This window comes from Chlorocebus sabaeus, chromosome 8 (genome assembly GCF_047675955.1).
Source record: "Chlorocebus sabaeus isolate Y175 chromosome 8, mChlSab1.0.hap1, whole genome shotgun sequence".
Lineage (NCBI taxonomy): Eukaryota > Metazoa > Chordata > Mammalia > Primates > Cercopithecidae > Chlorocebus > Chlorocebus sabaeus.
The window spans coordinates 22,988,245-23,009,765 of NC_132911.1; the positions used below are offsets into that span (position 1 = coordinate 22,988,245).

At 43.9% G+C, this 21,521-nt stretch overlaps 1 protein-coding gene across 3 annotated transcripts in view; it reads right to left on the reverse strand.

Moving 5' to 3' along the window:
• The window catches only part of ENTPD4 (ectonucleoside triphosphate diphosphohydrolase 4), a 29,572-nt gene extending 19,947 nt beyond the window's left edge, over positions 1-9,625 (reverse strand). For 2 of the 3 annotated variants that reach the window (XM_007961938.3, XM_007961937.3), the window contains exons 1-3: positions 9,479-9,625; positions 1,439-1,543; positions 285-482 (exon numbers count right to left, since the gene is read on the reverse strand). In XM_007961938.3, coding sequence (XP_007960129.1) covers positions 285-482; positions 1,439-1,446 — 206 coding nt within the window. In that variant the 5' untranslated portion in view covers positions 1,447-1,543; positions 9,479-9,625. The remainder of the gene's footprint in view (positions 1-284; positions 483-1,438; positions 1,544-9,478) is intronic. The other variant, XM_007961940.3, reaches the window with a different exon arrangement.
• Positions 9,626-21,521: the final 11,896 nt, after the last annotated feature.

Here is a 21,521-nt window from a genome sequence, read left to right on the forward strand (position 1 = left end):
ATTAGTTCATGAGGGCAGAAACCTCAGGGAGCCTCCTCGCCCCTTTCCATCATGTGAGGACACAGCAAGAAGACCTCCTCATCTCAGAACAAGGAATCAGGCCCTCACCACACACAAAACCTATGGCACCTTGATCATGGATTTCCCAACCTCTAGAACAGTGAGAAACAAATTGCTGTTGTTGATAAGCCACCCAGTCTATGGAATTCCGTTCCAGCAGCCTAAAACAGGTAAGACAGAAGGTATGGCTTCTGGTCTAGAAGGCAAATGTTTTTATCCCTTACCTTTGAAATTTCTTGTCTCTGGTTAGTCGCCCATACTTATTTCGGATTATGACAACAGAAAAATATAAAAGTGAAACAGCAGCAGCCAGGACACTAATGACAATAATCTGGCGTAAATTGGTATTCAGAATTCGAGGACACCCTACTGGAGATATGCTAAAGTGCCAAGAAGCAGGAAAAAGACAGGAGATGCCAATCCTGAAAGTAGAAAGAAAAAGATTTTAAAGGAATCTGCTCCAATGAAGCTTCCTTCACCTAAAGTGATCCTAAAATAAGATATTTGGCTTGAGCTACCTGAATTTCCCTATCTGTAGGTATCTGTATACTGGCATCTTGCATGTGCTACACAACAGCTACACAACCCATTATCATAAAACCATCTAAATGAGAATTAGGCCCTGATGGTTATGACACTTCTGTGTTTTCCCCTTTTCTTGACAGTATCGTGTAGATTTTTTATTTTACTCTGCTTTGTTCCAGAATAAATACAGAATTAGAGACCGCTTACAAGAATAAGTTCAGTAACATAAATCTATAAATTGATCATGAAATCTGGTATGAGGATGATGAGACTAAACGGGAACGTAGTATGCAGAAAGGCATGTCGTAAGGTGGGCCTGCTGCAAATGCGACTGAGCTCATTGCCCATTACACCAGAAATACACAAATAGCTCAGGAGGAGCACATTTGCTTAACACTGAAGTCCAAGACAAATCTCTCCCAGATGACTCGAGGAATGGGAGAAAACAGCATTTTAACAACACCCCCATAACAAAGTCAATAAATGAGTTTTCTATGTCCTGTGCTCTTAGAAATATTCCTACAAGACATTTCTGCAAATAATCAGGAACCTTTCCCCGCAGTTTATGTCAAGAATGAGAGGCTCATTCCAGAAATACAATTTGGCTTTAAAAAAGCTGCACTGCCTTTGGGATAAATTTTATTATTTTACACTTAATTTCTTTATCATTCACCTTGAAAAGTGCTTCATGCATTAAAATACCTCACTGGGTCCTGGAAGAAAAAAGGTATTAAACAGAAGCACAGTACAACTTCACATTTTTCACTTGCAATTTAGATTTTTTTTTCCTCTCGAGATCTGTTTTTGTGTCACCAAGTTTTCATGTTTCATGGTGATTAGGCCCATCACTCACCTCCCCATACTGAAAGGTCAGCAACAAGGCAATGGTCTGGGATTCAGTCCTTCTCACAAACAATTATAGAAATAATGCTGGGGTCCTCACGGAGTTAGAGCCCTCCTGTTCCAGGAAGTGAGACAAATCACAAAGATAGCATCATCAAAGAAAACATCTACGTTCTTTAAGTGTGTGCTTAAATCCAGCCACATATAATCTATACATACATGATCCTCGCACTGAAGCTGCTGGAAGGGTTTATTCTGAGCAACACACTTCTAAGTTAATTTCATACTGTCCAATATAGACCTAAATCAAAAGAGATGATAATCGTCTGGTACTAGTTAGTGCTCTCTAACCAAAAGTGATCCCAAAATATCAGGATATCAAATACGCCATAAATACCTTATGGTACAAGGGAGATTTGGGGTGGAGGTAGGAGACAGGCAGAATAAATTGAATGTGAACCTGAAATGTCCATTCACTTGATAAATGTCTATTAGACTTCCCTTTTATATACAAAGTACTGTGCAAGGCACTGTGTCCCTAGTTAGTTCTCTGACTCCACCATTATCACTCCTCCTCCAGCCTCCAGGCCTCAAACTGCAGAGCAGACAGAGGCCTTCAGCCAGGGCCTCCTTCCAATCTGCTGAAGCCAAAGGACAAGCAGTCTCTATCTTTCCTTGGTCTCGCAAAGCTGCCTGAGCTCTCAAGACAGCTGTCTCATCTGGTCTGCTTCTGAGCTCTGGAGTAACTGCTGCTCAGGATCCTTTAAGTGTTGTTCTCTGCCAACCCCGACTACTCTTATGTTTCCAGGCTCTCTGTCTAGCCTCAGTATCTTCTAATACAATCATTACTGAGGCTTCAATGATCAGACAACTCAAAATTTTCTTTCTCCACCCCAGGCTTCTCTTCTACGCATCTTAAACAGCCTAGGAGCCGTCTCTATCTGAATGTTGCACAGAACCATGAGAAAATTCTAAAACTGCACCCCTAACAACTGCAGTCTTCACCGCTTTTTCTCCTAATCTGCTCTGCCCCTGCAGTCTCAATTTTGATCCCACAGAGCTACACAAATCGGAAACCAGACTCAAGTGTGATCCCTCTTCCTTCATCTTCCAAATGTAATTTCTTTTTTTCCTTTCTTTTTTTTTTGAGATGTTGTCTTGTTCTTGTCACCCAGGCTGGCGGAGTGTAATGGCACCATCTCAGCTCACTGCAACCTCCGCCACCTGGGTTCAAGCGATTCTCCTGTAATCCCGAGTAGCTGGGATTACAGGTGCCTGCCACCACGCCCAGCTAATTTTTGTATTTTTAGTAGAGATGGGGTTTCGCCATGTGGGCCAGGCTGGTCTCGAACTCCTGACCCCGTGATCCGACCGCCTCAGCCTCCCAAAGTGCTGGGACTACAGGCATGAGCCACTGCGCCTGGCCCCAAATGTAATTTCTTACCAATTCCTTTAATTTCTTTAACCTCAGCTTATCTAAAATCCCTTTCGTTATCACCTTCTCCTGAGATCAGGCTCTTATCTCTTGCCTGCTCTATCAAAAGAGCAGACTAACTAGTCTTCTACGGCAGTCTCAACCAGTGGCCCCACAATGCTGCCTCCAACACCCTCCGGCACAGATACTTTCTCGGAAATTGATAGCTCCACACTCCCACCCCTTGCTCAGAACCCTGATCAGATTACTTCTGTACTCAAAATCCACCAAAGACTGCAACCTACAAAGTCGTAGAGGATCTGACACCTGTTAAGGCTCTGACCTCATCGTCTACTCTCTCCTCCTTTAACACTGCATTGCAGTCACACTGATGTGCCGAGTGGTCTTCAAAAATGCCAGGCACTCTCTGGTCTCAGGATCTCTCAACTTGTTGCCCCCTCAACTGCTAGGGAGTAATCTGTATGGCTCACTTTTTCATTCCCATCAGGTCTTTACCCAAATGTCACCTTCTCAAGGAGGACTTTCCTGGTAACTCGATCAATAACTGTAATGCCTACCCCCTCCCCACCAACTCCCTTCCCTGCCTGACCTTTTCTCCTCAGCATTTATTTATTAAACGCTTATACAGTGCTCATTACGTGCCAGCCCTTGCTCCACACATTGCACAAGTACTAACTTCACCCTCCTAACAACTTACAAGACAGACACTATTATCACAATACTCTATGGATGAGGCAGAGAGGCTAAGTAACTTGTCTAAGGTCACACAGCTCCTGGGAGGGGAGGTGGGATGCAAGCGTGAGAATCAACTCACCCTCGTCCTCTAACATAATGCGTGTGTTACGTTTCTCTTTTTTGTCTCTTCCTCCAGAATGGGAGCTCCCCCAGGCCCAGGTTTTGGTCTGCTCAGCTGAGTGCTAGTTGCAGCTTTGCAGACCCCAGGAAAGGGCCTGGCAAGAAGTCAAGTTTTAGAGTTCTGGGACCCAAAAGGGTTAAGAACCTCTATACTAGAGTGACCTTTCCAAAACAAACAGGGAATCATACCTCCCCATCCCCCAACTTTTCTCTCTCACTCCTTAGGATATAAAAGAGATCCCTCATGATCTAGTCTGGTGCTCTCCACTGAGGTAGCCACTTGCCACATATGGTTATTTAAAGTAATTAAAATTAAATAAAATTAGCCAATTAAAATTAAATAAAAGTAGCCACTTGCCACGTGTGGTTATTAAAAGTTATTAAAATTAAATAAAATTAAAAATTGAGTTCCTCAGTTGTACTAGCCACCTTTGAAGTGCTCAACTGCCACATACAGCTTCTGCATTAGTCAGTCCAGACATAAAACACTGACATCATCGCAGAAAGCTCTTTGCAAAGTACTGATCTGGGGCCCATCTTCTGTCTCATCCCGACAGACCCCTCCTATGTACCCTAGGCTCCAGCCACACGAAACACAAGCTACAGATCACTGAAATGCCTCTCATTCCTTGGCATTTGCAGAATGAACCTCTCCCTTGGGTCGTCAGTTGCATTACTAAGAATCAGTCCTGACACAAATCAAGCATGAGTCCTGGGTGAGTTTCCCTAATCCTCATATCCCCAGAGTATTTGCTTATCACAGCAGTGGGATAAAGTATTACACTTGTGGTTGGCTTCCTCATTACATGACAAGTCCCACTAGGGCAGGGACAGCCTCTTATTCTTCTGTTTCCCCAGTGACCAGTGCCTGCCACACAAATCATGGGTAACTCTTGCAGGTTTCACAAATGGCTGGAAATGGGAGATACAAAGATGAATTAGATACAGGCCCAGACCTTAAAGAATCTATAATGCAGTGGAGGAAATAAAACGTACACACAAAGATATTAGACAGTAAAAAGTATGAATACTGCCTACCTGACAAAGGGAAAAAATCACTTTAGTTCAAGTTTTAATATGGTTTCCATATTGTACCCTGTACCCCAAATTTAGGACAAACAATGTCTGTGATTTAAAAGTTTACACAAAAAGTAAAAAGAAAAAAAAATCAGTGATCTAGATCTTTAAATGGATTTTAATGTTTTTATAAAATAGCTGCACAAGTTTAAAACTTCTATGTGCTTTAAAAAAAAAATTCCCTCCTCGGTACGAATACACACAACTTGGGAAAAGTACTTGCAACGTGCGTGACAAAGAGTAAATAACCTTTACATATCCAAAGTTCTCATAAAGAAATGAGACAGACTGAATAGAAAAATAAGCAAAGACAATGTGAGATTATTGAAATGATCTTATTGAAATGGCTGATAAAATAGAACTACCAGTATTCAGATAAACAGAAATAAAAACAGCTATCAGATTGGCAGTCATGAAGGCCTGGTGATACTTGGCTAACAGGGGACGGGGAAAACCTCGATGAGTAGTGCTGTGAGACTCTGGACAGGCACATCACTAACATTCTGGGGGTATTGGGGTGACGCATACAAACATTTACGCGTGCCGACCCTCTGCTCTACCCATCACACTTCCAGAAATTCATCTTTAGGAAGTCATGCGGTAAATTCACTAAAATATCTATAGGATGTTCATCATAGTATTGTGTGTAACAGCAAAACACTGTTACTAATGTCCACTGTGGGGTACATTTGTGCAGTGGAATACAATGTGACTATTAAAGGTGATGATAAGATCTATTTATTGACATGAAAAAGATGTTCATGATATATTAAGTGAAAAAATGTCACCATGCTGGGGGGGATAAAATGTTAGGAAAGAAACCAAAATGTTAACAGTGCTTAGTTATTTCTGGGCAATAAGATCAGGTATCATCTTTATTTTCTTCCCTAGTCTTGCCTATATTTTTCAAAGGACATATATTAATTTTATCATCAGAAGAAATAACGATTTTTAACAAGCTACCTTTGACTGATGAAACCTTGTTTCCAGGATCAAATACTTTTCTGAACATACTGAAAAAGCCTATCTTAAAAGCCTATCAGGACACAGGAATTCCAATCCAAACACTAAAAAAAAAAAATCAGTGAGAGCTGTGTGATAGCTGAACTGAGAACCAAAGAAAAGAAAGTTTTAGTTAGCAGCTTAAAGTCATAGTTGAAAGCAAACTGGTCCTTGGGGGAGAAAATCAGGACTATAAAGGTGATATGAGGAGTAACAAACCCAACTCCAAATTTCAAGGAGTTTGCAGATTGCTACAGAGAAAATACTAATACCCAGAAAATAACCAAGCTACTAATTCAAGGCAATGTTAAATTACTCGGATTCTTGTTATAAGAGCTCAGAGAAGAGCACAGCGAAGGCTAGCTTTAGCAGGAAAAGATTTCTGGAGGTGGGAGGTCGATTCTGGATGGGGTGAGAACACACTTCGAAGAGGAAGGTGACTGCGAGAAGGATCACAGCACACTTAGGAAACTTTGTGTCATCTGAGGTTTGTCTCAGGACTTCTTTTTTTTTTTTCTTTTGAGATATGTGATGATTTTGGTCAAAAGGATAAACAGATATTTTAAGTTACAAAACTTGTGTTTAAAAGCAGAGAAAACAGGACAGCTTATAACTGCTGAAGCACTATAATTTTTACTCAGGACAAAAGTACGACAGATTATTGCCTAAAAGTTAACAATATGGTAATTTGATCTTCAAATGTAAACTCCAATTGTCCTTCTAGTTAAGAATCTTCGCACCAGGGGTCTGGGAGGCAAATTCAGTACCACCACATAAAACTGACAATTTTTTTTTTTTTTGAGACGGAGTCTCGCTCTGTCGCCCGGGCAGGAGTGCAGTGGCCGGATCTCAACTCACTGCAAGCTCCGCCTCCCGGGTTTACGCCATTCTCCTGCCTCAGCCTCCCGAGTAGCTGGGACTACAGGCGCCCGCCACCTCGCCCGGCTAGTTTTTTTGTATTTTTTAGTAGAGACGGGGTTTCACCGTGTTAGCCAGGATGGTCTCGATCTCCTGACCTCGTGATCCACCCGTCTTGGCCTCCCAAAGTGCTGGGATTACAGGCTTGAGTCACCGCGCCCGGCCAAAACTGACATGTTTTAAAAAGGCCTAAATTGTGTTAGACCTATCACCAGAGAGATGCATTAACTCTCATGATTTCAGCTAGGGGGGCCCTGCTTGGCTGATCATTCTTTATTGGAATAAAGCCCATGGTCAGGTGTCAATGTCTTTGTCAGTCTCTCACTGACAGTTCTACAGACAACGACAAAAACAACGCAAATCAATCACAAAGGGAAATGGTTCCACTGGTGAAAAAACGCAAGATGCAAGGAAACAGATGTTAGTGAACTCAAATCACAGGCAAACAAAATCACAGAGAAGTCAGCCTCTGGGAGAGCTCGGCTTCTGAATAAGCAAAGGTACCACAGGGAAGGGTACTTCAGAAAAGAATGATTTGACTACCAAAGCATTCAAGAGAACCTGGAAAAATTAAATTTGCTCTCAACCATTCCAGCAGCGTTTTGCTTTCTGAGAGTGAGAGGCTGATGTGAAGGCTGCCGGGTGGCAGGGTGGCATCATTACTCAGCTGTGACAACAGATACATGAAGACAACTTGATTTACTCTTTAAGAAGAAACGTATGTAGTTGCTATTTACGATCTGTATGTTCTTCAATATTTATCTTAACCATTTTAATTTTATTTTTCAATATAAAGTCTTAACCTCTTCCTCCCTCTCTATTCATTTGCAAAATTCTGGTTCCCATTTTAGTCTTTTTCTGGTAACTTTTCCTGCATTAACTCTGACTTTCCTCAAGTTCCAGTTCCACATTCCAAGCTCATTGAAGCCCTGTTATCGCAAACTCAATTAGTCCAAGTCTGGGGTTGAAGTCTTCTGATGCAAACTAGTACCACCCTCCAATTCTCCAGGTCTAAGATGGGTATCACCAATCCCCATTGACCTGGATTACCTGGTTCTCAGCTTTGATTCCCACTTCCTGTGTTGACATATTCTATCATTCTCCAAGCCCGTTGATTCTTCCTCAGATATCCCTCATATCTAAGATGACCACAGCCAGCAGGCATCACTACCTCAAGACAGATCTCTTGGCGACTCACCCACCTTCCGCCTTCACTGTGCACGCCACATTTTGCACATTTTGCAGGCAACTCTTTGTAAAACACGGCCTTCAAAATATGACCAGCTAAGAACCTTCTGGAAGCCCAAGGATCAACACTAAGTTTCCTGTGTGGCACCTGAAACCTTTTATCCATCAACTGGTCCACCTTATCTCACCAACCTATCCTCTCATCAGTCCCAGATACCATCTCTCCGCTCTAGTGCGACAGTTCTCTCTTCTCTCCCACACAAGCTGTCCCCATGCCTGCCTCAGGCACTTACTAACAGCACTTCCTCCAAGGCAGCGTGTCCTCCTCTCAACATTATACTTCTTTCAAAGCACAAGTCAACATTTTTCTTTGTCAAGATTTAACCTGTTACACATCCTGAGATTTTCGCACAATTGGAATCGTCTCTTTATTCATGGGTATTCTATTTTAAGTAAACATGCTGAGTAAATATGTAGAGAATATAAATCCTTACATAAATGTTCATTTTTGTCTCCTTCCTAGACTACATCCTCAAGGGCATCGGTCACACATTTCCTACTAGAGGAGAAGAATATAAGCCATAGATTCAATATGCAACAACTACAAGAGATAAATCAATGTTAAGGTAAACACAGAAATAAACGATTAAACTATACAAATTAGTATTCCATTTTATAATTCTAATATGTCAAACAGAATTAACAAATCTGATACAAAAACATCAAATATATGGTAACACAAATAACTCTTCTAGGCCTCTCTAAAGCTGGGTAATTTGGTATTTTCATCACAAAAAGCAGAAGACAACAGACAGCGCAATGTGAAATTAACCTGGGCTTTGAGTCTCTAATTTGGAATTCTTCCATTACCTCTAGTTTAGCTTCTAGCCTGAAAGTTCCTGAATCATAAAGGATCTCTTTGGTTTCCTTCGTGATAAACGTTCTCTGAAAACGCTCTGCACCAGGGTTCATCTAACTGGGGTCTGGAGCACCCTAAGGGTTCTGGGACATATTCTAGACCACGAGAGAATTGTCCCTTTAAAAGGGGTCCGCGCATTACTCAAGTTCATAAACAATGCTGTGTATTATCTCTTTACTGCCCAACGAGCTCCATTTTCCCAAGAAGAAATCTAACACGAAATCGGGCAAAAGCAAAGCAAAGCAAAGCGAAAACGACAAGACACGCGAATGTCATTTAAAGCGGCAGGCAGGGCCGGCTGGGTCCCCGGTGCAGCATCCTTGCTGCCCAGCCAAGCTCCGCCCATTAGAGGGGGGGATCCCAAGCGGTCAACCGAGGCGCGCGACCGCCAGATGTCCCCTGCCGGGGGCTGGGGGAGCGCGCCGGCCGCCACGGCTCACAGGCGCTGGTCCCGGGGCGCCCGGATGTGACCGCGCAGCAGGGGCGGCGGGAATCTGTCCGCGGGGCTAAGAGGGAGGCTGTTGGGGCCTGAGGCAGAGAGGCTCGTCCGCGGCCCGCTCGCCGAGCCGCCGGCCACCGCACCCCAACCCACCCGCCGTTGCCGGCCCCTTCGGCCGCCCGCCCTTCCCTCACTCGCGCCCGGAAGGCGGCCTTACCTCCTTGGCCGGCCGGGGACCCCGGGAGCGGGGGACCACCAACTGGCAGCATCACGGCCAGCCGGCTTCCTGGAGGCCGCGCTCCTTTCCTGGAGCCGCACCCCCACCCGGCACCCGCCGGCGACGCGTCACCGCCTGCGCCCGGAGCGCGCACGCTGGTGGCGGAGCGCGCACGCCGACGGGCGCGTTGAGCACCGGGGGGGGGGGCGGAGCCTGATCCGGGATGATTGGCGTCCGAACGCTGGGTTGTTTCGTGGATCCGCGTGGCCGTGCCTCCGCGCAGTGCGCGAGAAATGTGGAAGTGGTGGCACGGAGGCACCCAGTACTGTGGCGTGGTGCTAGTCTGGTTGTCAGCGAGCCGCAGCGTACTTAGGACACCGCAGTTTATCTTTCCTTAGCGCTCCTAACGGATATGGAAAATAGCGGTTGAAAACCTAGTAAGGACTAGGCGTTGTTGCTCAACTCTTGACATTTACACCTTTGCCGGTAACTCTTCCTGTTTCACAGATGGGGAAACGGAGGCTCACACTTATTCACTCTCTCTTGAGATCACCTAATTCGTGAGAGGTAGAGCCAGGATTTCATTCTTGCCTGTCAATGGCATATGTTAGAGCCTATGTTGGGGGAGACAGACTGCCCCATCCCTCCCCAACACACGCAATGGTTATGAGAAGAAATAAAGTGAAGACTGTTCCTGAGATTGACCCCATGACCTACACTTAGCTCAAGGCTAAGCTCTCTTAGCTCTCTGGTTTAGCAATAAACTGCTTTGAAGACACAGAACTTTGCACTTGAGAGCTGGAAGAGACCTTGGGAATCCCGGGTTCCATCCTTTCTTCCGCCTTGTATACAGGTGAATGCGCTGTGGCCCAGAGATAGGAAGTGACCAGCCAATCCAGCCACTTTAAAAGATTTTTAAAAACAAGAGTCCTAGAAAGGTCTACTCAATTTCATTTATCAAGTAAAACAAGCTTAGACAGAACTCGAAGTTCTACATCTTAACACAGAATCCTTCTTGGTCCAGCACCCGCCTAGGTCCCCTCCTCCACCTGGATTCAGCCACTGTTAATGGAACAAACTATGAAGCCTCAGAAGATTAGAGCCAAAGGGACTCTACTGTCTAGCCCCAATCACCTTCTTTTACAGTTAAGAGCCTGGAACCCAGAGAGGTTGAGTGACTTGGCCAGGACCCCCTGGAGGCAGAGAGAAGAGCAGAACCAATGTTTCTGACTCTCACATGACTCGCGCATCAGTGTCTTTTTTTGACAATCTGTTGCTGTAAGAAATTACTCGTTTGGATAATTTATACACTAGAAAACCCTGTGACCCAAGGACAGCACTGAGAAGCTAATGGTGGCCACTGACATACTGTGATTTTAAGGACAGGCTCCTTCGAAATTATCTGCCTTTCAAAATCCTTACCATTGGAGACATTGTATGGGGTTATGTTAGTCTTTCTTAAGGAGGACTCTACTAAAATGCCAGGCTAGGCTGGGCATGGTGGCTCACACCTATAATCCCAGCACTTTGGGAGGCCAAGGCAGGTGGACTGCCTGAGATTAGGAGTTCAAGACCAGCCTGACCAACATGGTGAAATTTCTATTAAAAATAGAAACACTAGCTGGGCATGGTGACTTTTTTGTGCCTGTAATCACAGCTACTCAGAAGGCTGAGACAGTAGACTTGCTTGAACCCAGGAGGTGGAGGTTGCAGTGAGCTGAGATTACGCCAGTGCACTCCAGCCTGAGTGATGGGGTGAGACTGTCTCAGAGAGAGAGGGAAAAAAGCCAGACTAGTATGTATTATCACACCATCCATATTTCCTGATAATTTATATGTAATAATTGTCTGAAAAGAGCTAGGAAAGAAAAATACAGGAAAGTATGGAAACATATAACTTGGAGTATTATATCCTAGAGCTGCAGTGACAAATTGCCCTCAACTGGGTGGCTTAAAGCAAGAGAATTTATTGTCTTCCAGTTCTAGATGGTAGAAGCCTGAAATCAAGGTGTCAGGAGGGCTGTGCTCTCTCTAAAGATCTAGGAGAGGATCCTTCTTTGCCTCTTCCTAGCTTCTGGTGGCTACTGGCCATCCTTGGCCTTCCTCAGCTTGAAGATGCATCACTTTGGTCTCTGCCTCTGTTGTCACATGGTATTATCTCTGTGTGTCTGTGTCTCTGTCTCCAAGTTTCTCTCTTCTCATAAAGACACCAGCCATATTAGATTCAAGGCTCACCCTAATCCAATGTGATCTTATGATCTCATATTAACTTGATTATATTTGCAAAGACCCTGTTTCCAAATAAGGTCACATTCAGGGGTTCTGGGTGGACATGAATTTTTTGGGGGTGGTCACCATACAACTTAGTAGATGAGAGGACTATCCTGGTCTGGATCATCAGGGAAAGCTTCTTTGAGGTAATGATGTCTGAGGTCACACTTGCACAATGAATGGGAATTTATTAGAATTCTGGGCCTCTATGAAGGAATGGTATTTCAGTCAGTGGAAACAGCAAAGAGGCTCTGAAGGGGCTCTTTCTCACTTGTTAATAAGAGAAACAAAACTGGAGCTAGGCCAGGTGCAATGGCTCACGCCTGTAATTCCAACACTTTGGGAGGCTGAGGTGGGCGGATCACGAGGTCAGGAGATCGTGACTAACATCTGGCTAACACAGTGAAACCCCGTCTCTACTAAAAACACAAAAAATTAGCCGGGCATGGTGGCGGGTGCCTGTAGTCTCAGCTACTCGGGAGGCTGAGGCAGGAGAATGGCGAGAACCCGGGAGGCAGAGCTCGCAGTGAGCCGAGACCGCAGCACTGCACTGTAGCCTGGGCCACAGAGGAAGACTCCATCTCAAAAAAACAAAACAAAACAAAACAAAACAAAACAAAACAAAACAAAACTGGAGCTAACAGGAGGGAACACTTACTAAGAACTTTATGTGCCAGGCATGGTTGTAAGAACATTAGAAAACACTGCATACTGAATGATAGTGAAACTACATCAAAATATGTGGAATGCAGTCAGAGCAGTCCTTAAAGAGAAATTTATAGCTTTAAAAGTTTATTTTAGTAAAGAAAAAAGGTTTGAAATCAATTGTCTTAAGTTTCCACCTTATGAAGTTAGAATAAGAAAGCAAATTAAAGCCGAAGTGAATAGGAGGAAAAAAAAATTAAAAATAATGTGAGACATTAACCAACTTACCAGTTGGTTCTTTGAAAATATTAACAAAATTGCTAAACTCCTAGTGAGACTGAACAGGAGAGAAAAACACTAATAACAAATATCAAGAATAAGAGAGGAACATCCCTACAGATATACAGAAATTGAAAATATAATAAGAAAACATTATGAATAACTTTATGCTGATGATTTCAATAATTTACATTCAATGGAAAAAGTATTTGAAAAATACAACTTCCCAAAACTGGCACAAGAAGAAATAGAACATTTGACTCACCCCATATCTTTAAGGTCCTAAAAAGAAAATTCCAGAGCAAGATGGTTTCACTAGTAAATGTTTATCAATCATTTAAGAAAGGTAATATTGATTTTATATAAACTCGTTTGAAAGAACAAAGGAAGAGAGAACACTTTTTAATTTATAAGTTCAGAATAATCCTGAGACCAAGAAATAAAAAGGAAAGAAAATCACACACCCATATTTCTTACATAGGTGCAAAAATTTTACAAGATGTCGGCAAATCAAGGTGGGGTGTAATGGCTCATGCCTGTAATCCCAGCACTTTGGGAGGCTGAGGCAGGTGGATCACCTGAGGTCAGGAGTTTGAGACCAGCCTGGCTGACATGGTGAAACCTCGTCTCTACTAAAAATACAAAAATTAGCCGGGCAAAGTGGTGGACACCTTTAATCCCAGCTACTCAAGAGGCTGAGGCAGGAGAATTGCTTGAACATGGGAGGTGGAGGTGGCAGTGAGCTGAGATTGCGCCACTGCACCCAGCCTGGGTGACAGAGCGAGACTCCATCTCAAAAAAACAAAAATAAAAACAAAAACAAAATTGGCAAATCAAATCCAGCGACATCTGAAAAGAGCAAGAAGCATTACCAGGTGGGATTTTTTTTGAGGAATGCAAAGTTGGCTCAACATTTGAGTCAATCAATGTCATTCACTACATAAACAGAATAAAGAAGAAAATTCATATGATTCATATGATCTCAGTCAATGTAAAAATAATTTGGCAAAATTCAACACCCATTCATGATTTTTTAAAGAAGCCTTTATCAACTGTAAAGGGAATGATTTTCCTCAGTTTGATGGAGCATCTACAAAAGAATACAGTTATCATGCTTGTAAAATCAAAGTAACTCATTACATGCATGGGACTTAAAAAGTGTTAAATGAAATATTGAAAAAATATGTGGAGATAACGTGACCATTTTGCAACCATGGGACAACAGTCATGCTGCTAAGAGCCAACAATAAATACAATGGAACTGAAAGATAGAATTGTTTGGGTCCATGAAGGCATCATTAAGCCGCTGAACTAGTACCGGTGACTATGTCTACCCCCTGACTTCTTATTAGGAGAGAAAAATAAGCTCTTTATTTGTTTAAATTTCTTTTCGTTGGATATTCCATTACTTGTTGTTAGGTCTTTAAAAATATTTGTTGACTAGTTGGGTGACTTGCTCAAGGTCATAAAACTGAATGGGAGACAGGATGACTTAATGTAAAAAGTACCCAGCTGGGAGGCAGGAAACCTGAATCCTTATCCCGTTATGCTACCAATAGGCTGTGTAAGCTTAGAAACTTTAGTTTGCCTCACTGGTCCTCACCACCCATGTATAGTTTTTAAAAGGAAAGGGGTTCGTGGAGATGGCTAGGCTGACCTTTAAGGTTCTTTCCAGGTCTAAAATCTATGATCTCTGAGAGGCAAAAGAGAAGACTAGAAGTAAGGTTTTCCGTTTCTCTCTTCTCCTTTCCCTCTCTGCTGTGGTCTGAATGTGCCCCCCAGTTTTCATGTGTTGAAACGTAATGGCCAATGTGATTAGTGTTGGGGGGTTCTGCCTCGCAGCATTAATTAAGTCATGAGGGTGGAGCCCTCAGGGGTAGGATTAGAGGCCTTATAAAAGGGCTTGAGGAAATGTGTTTACTCTCTTCTGCTCTTCTGCCCTGTAAGTACCTAGTACTCAATCCTTTCTGTCTTTCCATACCTTCTGTCAGATGAGGACATCTAGATGGCTCAATCTTTGAGGAACAGGTTTTTACCAGATACAAAATGTGCTTTGGACTTCCCAGCCTCCAGAACTGTGAGAAAATAAATTTCTGTCCTTTATAAATTATCCAGTCTGTGGTACTTTGTTATAGTGGCACAAATGAACTAAAACAGTCTCTTCTTCTCCTTCCTCTTTCCCTTCCTTCTCTTTCTTCTTCTTCTTTTTTTTTTTCCTTTTTTCTTTCTTTCTTTTTTTGAGACAGAGTCTCACTCTGTCAGCCAGGCTGGAGTGCAGTGGCGCCATCTCAGCTCACTGCAAGCTCTGCCTCCCAGGTTCACGCCATTCTCCTGCCTCAACCTCCCAAGTAGCTGGGACTACAGGCGCCTGCCACCACGCCCAGCTATTTTGTATTTTTAGTAGAGACGGGGTTTCACTGTGTTAACCAGGATGGTCTTGATCTCCTGACCTCGTGATCCACCTGCCTCGGCCTTGCAAAGTGCTAGGATTACAGGCGCGAGCCACCGCACCCGGCCTCTTTCTTCTTAAGAAATAAAACATAAGGGCCAGGCACAGGGGCTCATGCCTAAAATCCCAGGGCTTTGGGAGGTGAAAGTGGGAGGATTGCTCGAGCCCAGGAGTTTGAAGCTGCAGTGAGCTGTGATTGCACCACTGCACTCCATCCTGGGTGACAGAGCAAGGTCCTGTCTCCAAAGAAAACTTAAAATAAAAAATCAAACACAAGATAGAAGACCTCTTTCTTTCTTTCGTTGAACTTGAGATTTCTTTGTAACAGTGTATACGGGAATGTTGATGAATGGATTAGGGCAGATGAACAACAATCAATATCTAAAACCCAATTATGATTTCTCTTTAATTATCTTTCTAGAAACCGTCCAACATGGCAATTGCTTGAAATTCTGCTCTCCAAATGTTTTAATCCATCATTCCAAGGAAACTAAATTGGCTCACCTGTCCCTCCTGGCTGTGTGTTGCTGTTGGGGGAGGTAACCATGCTGGATGTCAGGAAACAAAGGAATCCTGTGGCCCTTGGAAATGAGGAGTCCTCTTCCCTGGCCCTGTTTGCTTTCCAATACATTCATGCACAGGCTAGTCTTGAGTGGCTTGGCTAATAATCCTATGTATTTACACAGCCCTTGTCTTCAGGAGATCATGTCACTTTACAGGCATGGTCTCATTTATGAGCCCAGCATTCCTAAGGCAAAGGGATTTTTATTTCATGGTGTTTTGTTGTGGAGAGAAAGAGAAAGTGACTTGTTCAAAGCGACATCAAAATCCAGGGTTTCCTCCAAACTTTTCTCATCAAAGCAGAGTGATCAAACTGTACCATAAAGGAGTCACATAGGAGACAAGTAACTGAACACACACACACACACACACACACACAGGCGCGCACATGTAGGCAGCAGACATGGTTGCTTTTACTGCTCGGGACCCATCTCTCTAGTTTTGGTAACAGCCCCTCAAATTTCTGAAGGAATATACTTAGGTCATACTTGGTCTGTTTGCGTCAGAAATTATGACCCTGGCCTGGTTAATCAAGGTAATTTTGTCTCCTGGCACGATGATGGGCACATGAGTCAATGTTGTTCTGATCAGATATAAGCCCCATTTTTCAATATCAGCTTCATCTGTGATAAAGATGATACTTTGGTTTGTAAACCCAGAAAATCTGAGACTGGTCTCAGTTAATTTAGAAAATTTATTTTGCCAAGGTTGAGGATGTGTGCCTGTGACACACACTCAGAAAGTCCTGATGACATGTGCCCAAGGTGGTTGGGGTACTGCTTCATTTTATACATTTTAGGGAGTCATGAGACATTAATCGATATATGTAAGAAGTACTTGGTTCTGTCCAGAAAGGCGGGGACAACTCAAAGCAAGGAGGGAGCTTCCGGATCACTGGTAGGTGAGAGGAAAATGGCTGCATTCTTTTGAGTTTCTGATAAACCTTTCTAAAGGAGGCAATCAGAATATGCGTCTGTCAGTGAGCAGAGGGATGACTTTGAGTAGACTGGGAGGCAGGTTTGCTCTGAGCCGTTTTCAGCTTGAATTTTCCCTTTGGCTTAGTGATTTTGGGGCCCCAAGATATTTTCCTTTCACAGGTTTTCATATGGTTTTTGTTTCATTTCTAAAATTATTCAAACTTAAGCAGGAAGCAGTGGGTAGTTTATTGGACCCCTTAAACCTCTAAACCTCTGTTCCTGCCTCACACCAGATAACATGCCATTCTTCCTCTCAGCATCTTTCCCAAATGCACCATCATCTTTAGGTTAAGGTTGAAATTCCTGAGCAAATCAGCTGCAAATCAATGGGGTGATCAGCTGTCATGGACAGGATGGCTTCAGACTAGTCTCCTTAGCATGAGACTAAGGAGAATAAGGAAGTACCTGGCAAAGAGTAATCTTTCAAAACGTATTTGCTCTTTTTGTTAATTCATTCATAAACTAAATAAAATACCTGCTGCTTGACAGGTCGTATGGCAACAGGGCGGACTAAGCCCCGAAGAGCCAAACTCCTGGGCTCAAGTGATCCTCCTGCTTCAGCCTCCCAAAGTGCTGGGATTACAGGCGTGAGCCACTGCACCCAGCCCATCTTGATCATTTTTAAGTGTACACTTCAGTAATGTTTTTGCTCCCCTCCCCTCCCCTCCCCTCCCTTCCCTTCCCTATGGAGTTTTGCTCTTGTTGCCCAGGCTGGAGTGTACTGGCGTGATAACCCCAAGGCCATGGTTAAGTTGCTTTCAACTTTTAAGCCTAATGTCCAGACACTTCCCCATATATATTTTCCCTGTGTTCTAACATATTTAGTGGACTATTTGCTTGTTTTCCGATTGTGCCCCTTCCCTTCCCTTCCCTTCCCTTCCCTTCCCTTCCCTTCCCTTCCCTTCCCTTCCCCTCCCCTGCCCTCCCCTTCCCTCCCCTCCCCTCCCCTCCCCTTCCCTCCCCTCCCCTCCCCTCCCCTTCCCTCCCCTCCCTTCCCTTCCCTATGGAGTTTTGCTATTGTTGCCCAGGCTGGAGTGTACTGGCGTGATCTTGGCTCACTGCAACCTCTGCCTCCCGGGTTCAAGTGATTTTTCTGCCTCAGCCTCCTGAGTAGCTGGGACTTCAGGCATGTGCCACTATGCCTGGATAATTTTGGTATTTTTAGTAGCGATGAGGTTTCACCATATTGGTCAGGCTGGTGTCGAACTCCTGACCTCATGTTCCGCCCAGTGCAGGGCTTTTCTAAGTGCCAGCCATCTGTGACTGACTGCACAGATCCCACGTCCTAGAAGCAGCTCTGTAGCTACCCCAGGAAAGTGTAGCCCTATGGCCTTGACTGTGGAAGCCTCTACTGTTGCCCAAGGCTGTGGGCTGGCCTGAGCAGCTGGGAGGATGGGTGGGGAGTGTGGGGCTTCAGGGCAGAGCTTGAGCCTTGATACTTGCCTGACTTTCAGTCATACAGAAACCGCAGCACTACAGACTTTTCCATGTTGTTGTTGCAAAGATATATAGATTTAATATATATGTATGTAAAAATAAATGCAAAAAAGTAAAAATTAAAGGGGCTGTAACATTTGATTTACTAGTTTATCTGAATTTATCATCTTAAACATCTTAAAACATGTGTGTGTCCTCTTAGCCTTGCCCCTCCAAATGTTTGTGGCAATCCCAGAGTGGAGAACGCAGAAGGAATGAATAAACCTCCTTGAAGAGGTGGCATGAGATGGGATTGAAGACACAAGGAGAACGATAAATGTGAAGAGGAGGAAGGATTCCTCTTTTGTTAAAAAAAATTGTGGTAAAATACACATAACATAAAATTTACCATCTTAAATTTATTTATTTATTTAATTACTTATTTATTTATTTATTTTTAGAGACAGTGCCTCTGTCACCCAGGCTGGAGTGCAGTGGTACAATAGTAGCTCACTGTAACCTCAAACTCCTGGGCTCAAGTGATCCTCCTGCTTCAGCCTCCCAAAGTGCTGGGACTACAGGCGTGAGCCACTGCACCCAGCCCATCTTGATCATTTTTAAGTGTACACTTCAGTAATGTTAAGTGTATTCATATTACTGTGCCACCGATCTCCAGAACTTTTTCATCTTGCAAAACTGAAACTCTATACCTGTTAAACAACTCCCCATTCCTTTCTTTTCCATCCCCTGGCAACCCCCAGTCTGCTTTCTGTCTATAAATTCGACTACTCTAGACACCTCATATATGTGGAACCATACAGCATCGGTCTTTTTGTGACTGGCTTATTTCAATTAGCATAAGGTTTTCAAGGTTCATCTGTGTTGCAGCGTGTGTTGGAATGTCTCTTCTCTTTAAGACCAAATAATACTCCACTGTGTGGATATACTGCATTTTATTTATCCATTCATCTGTTGATGGACACGTGGGTAGCCTCCACCTTTGGGTATTGTAAATACTGCTGCTATGAACATGGGTATACAAATGTGTCTTTGGGACTCTGCTTTTAATCCTTTGGATGTATACCCAGAAATGGGGGATGTCTTAGTCCATTTTGTGTTGCTCTAACAGAATACCACAAACTGGGTAATTTATAATGAAATCTAGATTTTAAAAGAAACAAATTTATGGCCAGGCGAGGTGGCTCATACCAGTAATGTCAGCACTTTGGGAGGTTGAGGTGGGAGGATCACTTGAGGTCAGAGGTTCAAGACCAGCCTGGCCAACATGGTGAAACCCTGTCTCTACTAAAAATATAAAAATTAGCTGGGCGTGGCAGCATACGCCTGTAGTCCCAGCTACTCAGGAGGCTGAGGCGGGAGAATCGCTGGAACCCAGGAGGTGGAGGTTGCAGTGAGCCAGATCACACCACTGCACTCCAGCCTGGGCGACAGAGCAAGACTCTGTCTCAAAAAAAAAAAAAGTATTATCTCATGGTCCTAGAGACTGGGAGGTCCAAGACCAAGGGGCTGGCAGCAGGGACATCATGTGGGCAGCAATCACAGATCACAGAGACACAGATCGCAGTAGGCTAGAGACTGGTTGGAGGTGGGGCAGTGGGAGGGCAGGGTAAGCAGTTTCATGTGCTGGATTTGGAAGAACAAGTAGAAATAGCCAGACACAAAGTTCTAATTGTAATGACAATACATGAAGTCCTCAATCTGGACTTCGAAGAACTGAACCATTAGTCACTTACGAGACCTTGGGCAAGTTACTACTTTTTTTTTTTTTTTTTGAGACAGAGTCTCATTCTGTCACCCAGCTGGAGTGCAGTGGCACAATCTTGGCTCACTGCAATCTCTATCTCCCATGTTTAAGCAATTCTCCTGCCTCAGCCTCCCAAGTAGCTGGGATTATAGGTGTGCACCACCACACTCAGCTAATATTTGTATTTTTGGTAGAGATAGGGTTTCACCACATTGACCAGGCTGGTCCCCAACTCCTGACCTCAAATGATCCATCCACCTTGGCCTCCCAAAGTGCTGGGATTACAGGTATGAACCACTGTGCCTGGCCACGTTATTACTTTTTTAAGCTCCCATTTTCTCAATGGTAAAATGGAGATAACATTATCCACCTGTTTAGATTGCTGTGAGAATTAAATGAAATAATCCAAGTGAAGTGCTAAGTACAAAGCTTGACATATAATGATAATTGATACAAAGTCCACTGTGAATCATTATTAAATGGCACCTCCTAATTTGATAGTGGACGGTAAGTCAAGGGAGAAGAATACATCTCTATAAATGCCCTTCCTAATCAAACTATGCTACTTGTTGGAAAATTAATGTACATTGCTAACGAGTCTCTCTTTCACTCATGTCATTTGCTCTGTGGTTGTTTGGTGATCCAAATGTTCTTCATGTCTGCACCATCCTGAAGGTGTCTTCAGATTAGAATCCAGTGGTCAGGGGCTCTGTCTACCTGGGTTTCCTCTTACTTGTCCTAGAGCCCTGGACAGCTCCCATAGCTGCAGTTTCAGAAGGCACTTTAGAAATGAACAAGCTCAGCCTATAATCCCAGCACTTTGAGAAACTGAGGCTGGTGGATCACCTGAGGTCAGGAGTTTAAGACCAGCCTGGTCAACGTGGTGAAACTCCGTCTCTACTAAAAAACACAAAAGTTAGCCAGGCGTGATGGTGGCTGCCTGCAATCCCAGCTACTTGAGAGGCTGAGATGGGAGAATCGCTTGAACCCGGGAGGCGGAGGTTGCAGGGAGCCAAGATCATGCCACTGCACTGCAGCCTGGGTGACAGAGCGAGACTCTTGTCTCAAAAACAAAACCAACAAACAAAAAAGAAATGAACAAGCTCAGAGTCTCCTTGTCCACGAAGGGAGGTGGAGGCCAGTGTGTGTGACTTGCCCCACACCGACGGCAGCATAAAAACAGTGATGAGCAAAGCAACACATCTGACTTCACAGTTCTCCTCTCAGCAGCTGGGGCACAGGTAGAGACAGGAGGTGCTGTCTTTCAGGGCCATGCTTAGTCAGTCCTGTGAAAGTTTCCCCGATACGCATACACAGAGGGTGTCAGTTCAGGCTCAAAGGTGGCCTCCCAAAGCTGACCACCCCCCGGGAGTGACCTGTGTGTACAGCTGGCTTCCTGCTCCCCCGCTGGGGAAGAGGCTGCTGTTGTGTTTCTAAACAATGCTTTCAGGGCTGGCTTCCTCCGTGAGGAGCCCACTGCATCGGGACTTGGATCAAGAGGTCTACGTTTTCTTCCTGCCCTGTACTTTAATATAATTATCATAACTGAAAATGTAATGTAAGAAGGTTAATCAGAATATTAACTATAATCTAACAAAACAACTTGCTTTTATTTTTTTTTTTGGTGTGTCACCTGACACCTGAATAGATCACTTTACATTTTTGCCATCGTGGCATACT